Genomic DNA, 10,585 nt, shown 5'->3' on the forward strand with positions numbered 1-10,585 from the left:
GTTTCTCTTAAAATACTGTAAATATAATTGAAAAGATAGAAAGCAGGATATTTCCACTAGAAGAGTTTATGTGGAAGAGGAGATATTTTCTGTTGTATGTTCTTCTTTTATGGTGTGGGTGTGTGACCTCTGTTTTGAAAGGAAATGGTGACTTCAACATATTTCACTGATGACTAAGGGTCATAGGGAGAAATAAAATAAGATAAAAACAGAGTGAAATAAGTCAAGCAGAGAGAGTCACTTATCATATGGTTTCACTTATTTGTGGAGCATAACAAATAACATGGAGGACATGGGGAGATGGAGAGGAGAAAGGAGCTGAGGGAAATTGGAAGGGGAGGTGAACCATGAGAGACTATGGACTCTGAAAAACAATCTGAGGGTTTTGAAGGGGCTGGGAGTGGGAGGTTGGGGGAACCAGGTGCTGGGTGTTGGGGAGGGCACGGATTGCATGGAGCACTGGGTGTGGTGCAAAAACAATGAATACTGTTGCGCTGAAAAGAAATTTTAAAAAATAATTAAAAAAACAGAGAGGAAGACAAACTATAACTCTTAAGTATAGGAAACAAACTGGGGGTTTCTGGAAGGGAGATGATGGGAGGGTGGGATAACTGGGTGATGGGCATTAAGGAGGGCACCTGATGTAATGAGCACTGGGTGTTATATGCAACTAATGAATTATTAAATTCTACACACGAAACTCATAATACACTATATGTTAACTAAATTGAACTTAAATAAAAAACTAAAATAAACCCCCATTAAGTGTCACAGTCTTAGTCTCTTTTGTTCACACGAGGAAGAAAAATCACTACCTAGGAAGGATTTCAGACCCTGTTTAGGGGATTGTCCCAGCCGTCTCCCCTCGTCATTACTATTGCACACATGTCAGCGGGCCACTGAGCAGATCAAAGGACATGGTAGATATTAAAACGACCATAAATGCCCTTTACCAAAATTCACGATTCTTAGGTGCTCCTAACACTTCAGTAGTAGTGTATAGAGTGAGTTGAATGTTGATTCCACATCTCAATGTATCAAAATCTGTTCCTTTCCTTCCAGGCACCACCTACTTATGATGGCCTTGTACAGATGGAGTATCTGGACATGGTGTTGAATGAAACTCTGAGATTATACCCAATCGGTGGTAGACTTGAGAGGGTCTGTAAGAAAGATGTGGAGATCAGTGGTGTGTTTATTCCCAAAGGGACAGTGGTGATGGTGCCAGTCTTTACTCTTCAACGAGACCAGGATCTTTGGCCCGAGCCTGAGGAGTTCCGTCCTGAAAGGTACAGGAAAACTTGGAATGGGGAACCCACCCTCATATTGGAGGATATTCCGATATTTCCTTCATATAGATGACAAGCATATGGTTGTACAATTATTTATTTGTACATCTTTTTATTCTTAGAAGTATTTTTTATTACAAGATGATCATTGTCAAAATTTTGCAAACTCTAGTTGAGAAAAAAGATTAATGTCATCACCAGTCACATACATCATTATTAATCATATGATATATGTCCTTGTGGATATTTTTCTATGCATACAAATTAATAAAAGGATGGCATTATATATATATGTACTTTTTTAAAATTTAGATTTTTTTTTTTAGTGTTCCAAGATTCATTGTTTATGCACCACATCCAGGGCTCCATGCAATACATGCCCTCCTTAATACCCACCACCAGGCTCACCTAACCCCCCACCCCAGTCCCCTCCAAAACTCTGTTTCTCAGAGTCCACAGTCTCTCATGGTTCATCTCTCCCTCAGATTTTCCCAATTTACTTTTCCTTTCCTTTTCCTAATGTCCTCCATTTTATTCCTTATGCTCCACAAGTAAGTGAAACCATGTAATTGACTTTCTCTCCTTGACTTATTTCACTCAGCATAACCTCCTCCAGTCCCAACCATATTGATACAAGAGTTGGGTATTCATCCTTTCTGATGGAGCCATAATATTCCATTGTATATAATGGTCCATATCTTCTTTGGTCCATATCTTCCTATTGTCCATATCTTCTTTATGAAGACATGGTCCTTATATACAATGGCATTATATATTTTTTGAACTACTTACTTGACATAACAGTAAGCTATAAACAAAATACCATATTTGTGTTTGTGATTATGCATATACCATAATATATGTTACCATTGTCCTTTTTAAGACAATGAGACTTTTTTGGGGTACCTGGGTGGCTCAGTCGGTTAAGCCTCTGCCTTTGGCTTGGGTCATGGTCCCAGGGTCCTGGGATCAAGCCCCACACTGGGCTCTCTGCTCAGTGGGGAACCTGCTTCCTCCTTTCCCTCTCTCTGCCTGCCTCTCCGTCTCTCGTGATCTCTGTCAAATAAAAAATTAAAAAGAAAATCTTAAAAAAAAGACAAGGGGAGGTGAACCATGAAGAGACTATGGACTCTGAAAAACAATCTGAGGGTTTTGAAGGGGTGGGGGGTGGGAGGTTGGGGGAACCAGGTGGTGGGTATTAGGGCACGGATTGCATGGAGCCCTGGGTGTGGTGCAAAAACAATAACTACTGTTACGTTGAAAAGAAATAAAAAATTAAAAAAGAAGACAATGGGACTTTTTTTCCTTTAAGTTTTTCTGCTTCCTCTAGCTATCTAAATTTACTCCTCACATTCTCACATTCCATCTTTGCAACCCTGGGCCCCCGTTTCTGCTAGCTGTAGTGGGAGAGCAGCAGCTGTGGAGCTGAGAGATCACGTCCTTGACAGGAGGAACAGCCTCAGGAGGACATAGGCACACAGGCCTGTGCTGTCTGTGGCTGCAGTCCTGTGCCAGCTCCCACCTCTCTCAGACGAGATCGGGCGCGTTCAGGGTGGTATGGCCGTAGACTCCCACCTCTCTCAGCATCTGGGGTTCATGCAGAGCAAGCTCATCTGTTCTCTAGCTGTCTGAGCCATCCTCCTTGGAGGGGTCTTGAGCTTTCTCTTCTGATGATTCAGAGCAGTCTGGCTTTGGGTGCAGCATGAATTCTGCTACAGTCCGTGTTTTCCTGTTTATTGTATTGCTGAGCAAAATCTGGATGAACATTTTAGGGATTTAGACGTTTAGACCTTGTCTCTAAGCTCCCTGATGGCAGAGCCCCTGTCCTGTTGCATGGCGTCCCTAGTGCTAGCAATGCATCCACACATAGTACTTGCTGAAAGATCTCAAAATGACCAAGTCATCTGTTTTCTGTACCAGGAGACCTGATGGTTCCCAGAAGCTCAGCAGTTCCCTCTCCTGTAGCTTCTCTAATGGAAAACAGGGAGCACTCCTGATACTTGTCTGTGATTCATTCAGTCACAAGAGGAAGTGCTTATCTGTGTGGGTCAGGGACTGTGCCAGGCAGTATGCAATCCAAGTATTAAAAATGCATATTATGGATAATTTTATTAAAGATTTTATTTATTTGATTTATTTGAAGATTTTATTTATTTATTTATTTATTTATTTGACGGGCACCTGGGTGGCTCAGTTGTTAAGCAGCTGCTTTTGACTGGGGATATGATCTCGGGTCCTGGGATCGAGCCTCACATCAGGCTCCCTGCTCAGCAAGAGGCCGGCCTCTCCCTTTCCTGCTCCCTCTGCTTGTGTTCTCTTGCTCGCTCTGTCTCTCTCTCTGTCCAATAAATAAATAAAATCCTTTTTTAAAGATTTTATTTATTTGAGTGAGAGAGAGGGAGAAAGAGCACAAGTGGGGGAAGGGGCAGAGGGAGAGGGAGAAGCAGGCTCCGGACTGAGCAGGGAGCCCAACATGGGGCTTGATCCCAGGACCCTGGGATTATAATCTGAGCTGAAAGCAGATGGTTAACCAACTGACCCACCAGGTGCCCCTATTGTGGAGAATTTTTGACACATGTACAAGCATATTCTATAGAAGCAAGTCTATGAAATACTTTACATGAACCTATCTGTGCCCATCACCTGCCCAACAAACACCAACCCATATCAGCTGCCCCATCCATGCACTGTTATAATTCCTTATCTATTTTCTGTATTACATTAAAACATATCATCGGTAAACATTCTAGTATCTTCTCTATAATATAGTGAGTTTTAAATAGTACCTCTCCACAATGCCATTATCACTTTTCATTGATATAAATATGGAGGAATGAATTGTAAATAAATTGTAGTTCTAACCTTTAAGGAATTTATAGCTTTTGTGGCGCAGGTAGACAAAAACTCAGTAATTAGAGTGATTATTCATAATTGTGAGTATGATTATAGTGGAGTTGTATCACATACCTATGTAAATCATCTGGAAATTGGTTGGGGTTGTCCTAGCAGGAGGGTAAGGAGGTAAAGGGAAATAATAATAATGTAAATCATGGAGGGCATTTGTCCTGCTTCCTTTCTCCATGGATATAAGACCAACATCAGTCAGTGTAGGCGAGATCCTACATTTCCTTCAACAGGCTCATTTCTTGCCTTTCAGAGGGTGAACATCTCACCACCTTGAATATAATTTGAGTATTTAAGATAAATCTTTTCAAAAACATTCCTCCCATCTCTTCAACAAGACTGAATGACCCCATAGGGGAAGGGGTATCCAATGACCTGTAGCAATGACCACAGCAGAGTAGCATAGCAGGACTTCTGTAACCAGCCCATCAAATTTCCTATGTATCCCTGGTTGAGAACCCCAAATATGTAGCTCTTGTGATTTTTAAGCTTCCCTAACTTGTTTCCAACTTTTGTTGTGGAATCAGGTTCAGTAAGAAGAACAAGGACAGCATAAACCCTTATATATACCTGCCCTTTGGAACTGGACCCCGAAATTGCCTTGGGATGAGGTTTGCGATCTTGAACATGAAACTTGCCCTTGTCAAAGTCCTGCAGAACTTCTCCTTCAAACCTTGTAAAGAAACACAGGTCAGAGAGAGCATTTTCTGTAAAAAGAATGTTTTATTGTATTTTTTTAAATTAAGGGATATGGAATAGAGCTGTGTGTGTGTGTGTGGACTCATTCATGCCTAGTAATTTGTTTTATCCGTCAGAGAATCTATTTGAAGCCATCTGTGATGTTCAAGGGCCCTTCTGTTCCTGAGTGCCATATCTGTGGTTTATGACCACCCAACCATAAGGGTCACATGGTCAGTACAGTTCATGTGACATCATTATACACAGAATGATGACCTTGAGCAATATTTTAAATTTCTTTTAAGTCCATGGAAAGGAAGGAACCAAGTTGTGCATAGTCATGACTTGCAGTGATAACCACACTGTGACTTTTGAAGGATGCTCCTCTCCACCACGACTTACAGACACTCTGGTGACCGAAGTTCTCAAACCCTCATTGTACGTGGGAATCAGTGGGTTTGTGAAAAATCCTGATGCCCAGGTCATCTCAGAAACTCTAACCTAATTTACCCAGTGTGACTTTAAAGGTGCCCCCTTTAATGAAGCCTGTGTGATTCACAAGGGCAAGCAAGGTTGAGAATCTGGTGTGAAGCATGTTTGCCTGATGTGAAGGACTCCCAGGGTCCAGGCCATCCTGGGTACGTGACTCCCCCTTCTGCAAGTCTAGCTCCTGTCAGGCTGTGCTTCCTTCCATCCCAATCTGTCATCATGAATGGATGTTTCCACGAGAGAGGTGACAGCGTGTTTAGCAGTGTGGATGTCCATACAACAAAATGTGTAATAAACACTCAGGAGTCAACGTATAGAAAATTAACTCTGGCACTTTTCAAAATTGTTTGCCACAATGGCTAAGAATCTGTTTTAAATGGTAAAGACTCACCCTTTTTCCTTAAAATAAAAGAAGAACGGCCCTCCGCCGGCCGGCTGGAGCGGCCATGTAGGTCTACATCCCGTCCTTTCGCTACGAGGAGAGCGACCTGGAGCGGGGCTACACGGTGTTTAAGATAGAAGTGCTAATGAATGGAAGAAAACACTTTGTTGAAAAAAGGTACAGCGAATTTCACGCCTTGCACAAAAAGCTGAAGAAATGTATAAAAACTCCAGAAATCCCTTCTAAACATGTTAGGAACTGGGTGCCAAAGGTCTTGGAACAACGGCGACAAGGTTTGAAAACATACAGGCTGTCATTTTGGAAAATGAAGAGCTTCCCAAACTGTTCCTTGATTTCCTAAACGTGTGACACTTGCCCTCGCTACCAAAGGCAGAGAGTTGTGGACCTTTTGATGAGACAGAATCTGAAGAATCAAGCAAACAGTCCCACCAGCCCGTGCCGCTCTTCCTCAGGGATCCATTCGTCTTGCCTACAGCCAGCGATTTTCCAAATGTGGTTACTGAAGGGGTCCTCCATGGGGTATTTTACCCCCATCTACAGCCCAGGTAGAAATCCTCCACGGCTAGAAGAAGCTGAAGCGGGTTTCACGGAAATCGCTACCTGCCAAATTAACCTAAACTCTACGACATAACAGCTCTAGCCCGCAGTCAAATTCACAGCCCCAGCTTAAGGCAGGGCAGGGACATTTCCATTAGAATGGTGCTTTTAAAAATAGAACCTGAACCTGGGCGGTGCTGAGGTTAAGGCCAAGTGTTTGAGACATAGAAGGTAACTGCCAGTTTCGAAACTGTAGGCAATGGCGGGGAGGGGCAAGTGTAACAAAACAGAAGTTACTCTGTGCTTTAGTTGCACTGTTTGCTGATTGAACATCTTATCCGGAACCATGGCTGAGACCTATCTGCTTTGGTAGCTTTTTTTGTTGTTCAGATTTTAGGATGCCGGTCTTTTCATCATGAGATTTTCTCGGTCAGTGATAGGTACATTCCATGCGAGGGTCACAGAAACAGCCTGTGCTCGATGTGAGGACGGACCTAACTGGAAATTAAACTATGCTGACGATGTTAGGGCATTTTTAAGACTCTTGTCTTTGCGATTCACACGGCAGTGGAGTTGCTTCATACCCGGGGTTTAGCTTCTCGTGTCAGGACCCAAGATGAAATGGAACGTGGAGAGCGCCTCCTTGACAGCCGTTTCAAAAGGCGCCTTATGGGAAATCTGCGCATCCAACGCAACCAGGTTTTCCTCTGGTATTGGAAGAAAGGACAGTTTCTTCCATTGAAGACCATTTGACACTGTCGGTGTTCGTTTAGGGCAATGTTGCATAGAACCGCATACCTTTCAACACTAGAATCAGTCACCCTGCGCTGTCCAGGATGCTTGTCTTCTGAGAGACCGACGTGAACTGACTTTACCTGAGGAGACGCCACAGTGGTAGCGCTTGGTTTCCTCAAGGTTCTTCAACCCTCATCAGGGTTTACTCTTTCATTCAACTGGTGAGATTTTCATGGGATTCATTGTTATTTTCCTTATTGTTTCCTTTTCGCTGACCTCCTATATGGAATTGATGTAAGTTCAACGAATGAGCTGACCCCACTGTACATCTCACTGACATTCATATTTTGAGTAGTAAAGGACAAAAGCATATATACAGACTTTTATGTATGTGCCGTATGGGGGCATTTCGTCGAAAACTGATTAATAGCTAGCCTATTTATGGTTATTCATTTTACTAAGCATCTGTGTGGGAGAAAAATATTTGGGTTCAAAATGAATAACTAAATCATGGTTTTTGGTTAGGATCTAAATATACGGGTTTCAAGCCTGCTGCAGACTTTGAGAGATCATGTTTATGATAGATGTGTTACTTCATGCTAGAAACAGGCAAGGACTCCGTAATCTAGTGTCGTGAACCAAAAATAACTGAATACTCATGTGTGGGAGATATTTTTTAAATGTTTTGTTGTTAGCTATTTTGAGTTAAATAAAAACAAAGAACAAGAAGTGTTAAAAATAAATAAATAAATAAATAAAAGAAGAACACCAGCCAACATCAATGTGTCTCCAGCCTGGTACAGAGTAACAATAGATCATCTGTTGAATGAGTGATGGATGAATGCCTTCATGCTCCAGTCTTGACAGCTTACAGAGTACTTTTAAAAAATCAGAGATAGATGAATCTAGTAATAGTATTTATATGTTTGTAGTGCATTGTTGTCCTTCATGTATCTTGCCTTCTTTGCTTCTGTTGTTGGCAGGGTTTCATTTGTTGATTCTCATATGCTTGTTTAACTGTTGCAGATCCCCATGAAATTAAACGTTCAAGGGTTACTTCAACCAGAAAAACCCATTGTTCTCAAGGCTGAGCTAAGAGACGGAGTGTAAATGGAGCCTGACTTCCCCTATGGACCTCCCTTTTGTTCTCCAAGAAGCTGTATCCCAGATCACCAGAGACCTCAGTTTCCTTTGTGAGTAAAACCCAGAAATGAAGATGGCCTGCATCTACTGCCTGTGACAGATGACTAGGGCTTCCATACCTTCATTTAGCCTTTTTGGTGTCTGTGTAGAGCATTATGTATTGTGGAGAGTGAAGGAGGTGCCCAATAAGAGCCAGCAATGTCGACTCAGCCTGTCTGGTTCACACAGACTACCCCAGTTAGTACCATCTGTTCCCCTGATCAAGAATAAAACTTTCTCAACAATTTTATCAACCTACTTTAATGAAAATGAGAATTATTGTCATGACTATGGGAGTGATAGTATCACATGTCTTATTTTGAATATGCCACATTAACTATCACACTGATCAAGTCTATCAATATCACTTTACAAAACTCTGAACTGATGTTTTTGTGCACATTAAAAGGGAATCTGTAGAATGATGAGTGAGAGCCAGTGACTGAATGTTTTGACCATCACAGTCGCTGGGTGGGAGGAGCTCGTTCAGAACTCCAGTGTGATATATTAAGATAAGTGAGAGTTAATCCACTGTGACTTTGCCCATTGGTCAGAAAGTCTATTCACAATTGAATTCTACAGGTTTTGGAGCACATGTTTTTTCTAACTCTCAATTGAGGCACTTAGTATTATATGATTAGTTTTTATTTCATCTGCCCTGATATTCTGGTACCCAGAGGACATGCTTTCTCTTTGTGTTCTAGCCTCAGCTCCCAAATGTCCTGACAGAATGAACGTTGAATCAGATGTGGTTGATTGGCCGGTTGACTTGGCAGGAAGGCTAAAAACATCTGTCCATTTCAGTTGGTATGAGTTGCTGCATAGAATTCTTCCCATTTCTCCCCTTCCCTCCAGCCCCTTCTATCTCCTTTCCTGGCCACTTCCTTTTCCTTTCCTTTCCAGATAATTTAGTCCTAATGCCATCAGTGGGGCACAGCCAGGTGGCAGCCCCATGCTGGGGTCAGGGGCAGAGAAGAGTCATAGTGACTCCAAGTTAGAGACTGAGTGGGGTGGGGAGGGTGTATACATGGAAAAGCAGGCTGGCATGGGTGTGGGAGCCCAAGCTAGATGAGAAGTGTGCCCACACAGAGGTTGGTCTGAAGGAGCCCTGGGAGCCCAAGTACAGTGTGGAGAACCCAGGTAGTATGGTCGGTGCATACATGAGTGGTAAGAGATGGAATAAAGGTTAGTTAGAGAGGAGTAGGGAATTTGGGTAAATTGGAAGGGCAGGTGAACCATGAGAGACTATGGACTCTGAAAAACAGTCTGAGGGGTTTGAAGTGGCGGGGGGGTGGGAGGTTGGGGTACCAGGTGGTGGGTATTATAGAGGGCACGGCTTGCATGGAGCACTGGGTGTGGTGAAAAAATAATGAATACTGTTTTTCTGAAAATAAATAAATTGGAAAAAAAAAGGTTAGTTACATAAAGGGGGATTGATCAAATAGGTAAATATATTACCGCTAAATGGTGTCAGGACTTTCTCACTGTTGGAGAAGGGAGTCACTGATTTGGAAAGGGAGAAAGCCAAATGAAGCCTGTGTATTCAGAGACTGGAAGTGAGTGTGTCAATGCAATGTCATGCTTTCCTATGGATAGATGTCAGATTGGTAGAGAGAGAGAAATGTGTGTGTCTGTCTGTGTTTGTGCAAGAACACATATCCCCTACCTCTCTCCACGGACAGTTCTTAGAAACAGTCACGTGGTAAGGGCAAAGAGCATACCTACTGCCCAGATCTTGGCTCACAAATGTCATTTTCCACTGAAGGGAACTAGGGAATTTGAGAGAAATGACTGATTCCAGGCTGGGAAAGCACATGATGAGCCAGGGGCATTGTGTACTCCACAGTGATGGGGAATCATCCACAGGACACAGTGCTAATATGTGGGGTCTCTTCCACCCCTCAGGAACAATTTGGGCATCATGTTAACTAGCGATAGGGAGAGATTATAGCCCATTGAATAAAACTGGACACTCGAGTACCCACAGGTGGAGAGAAATACAGGAACAGATTACAATCAATGAGGACACAGTTTCAAAGTACTACAGTTTCAAAGTACTATCACAGTTTCAAAGTACTACAGCTCAGACACCCATGAGTTCCTGAAGAAAGAGCAGCTGACAGAGCAGAGACCCGGCAGACCAGTGAGCACCATCAGGAACAGGAGGAAGGGATGGAGCATCATCAGATAGGATGTGGTTGGAGGAACCCAGCGTCCCCTCTGGTATATTCTTGCCAAGGAGGCAAACCTGAAAAGAAACCCCCCAAATTGTGAGACACACTGAAATAAAAGAATATCTACTCCTAATTTGTAACTGGTGTGCAATCTTCTACAACATCATGGTCCTGAAAGCAATAAAAAAAGAAAA

General features: G+C 42.6%; 1 protein-coding gene and 1 pseudogene across 1 annotated transcript in view; both read left to right on the forward strand.

Moving 5' to 3' along the window:
• Nucleotides 1–8,424, forward strand: part of LOC122895360 (cytochrome P450 3A12-like) — a 48,686-nt gene extending 40,262 nt beyond the window's left edge. The window contains exons 11-13 of the mRNA XM_044232711.1: nt 1,063–1,289; nt 4,721–4,883; nt 8,062–8,424. Of these exons, the coding sequence (XP_044088646.1) occupies nt 1,063–1,289; nt 4,721–4,883; nt 8,062–8,145 (474 nt within the window). The 3' untranslated portion in view covers nt 8,146–8,424. The remainder of the gene's footprint in view (nt 1–1,062; nt 1,290–4,720; nt 4,884–8,061) is intronic.
• Nucleotides 5,807–6,698, forward strand: LOC122895356 (annotated as a pseudogene).
• Nucleotides 8,425–10,585: the final 2,161 nt, after the last annotated feature.

This window comes from Neovison vison, chromosome 14 (genome assembly GCF_020171115.1).
Source record: "Neovison vison isolate M4711 chromosome 14, ASM_NN_V1, whole genome shotgun sequence".
NCBI lineage: Eukaryota > Metazoa > Chordata > Mammalia > Carnivora > Mustelidae > Neogale > Neogale vison.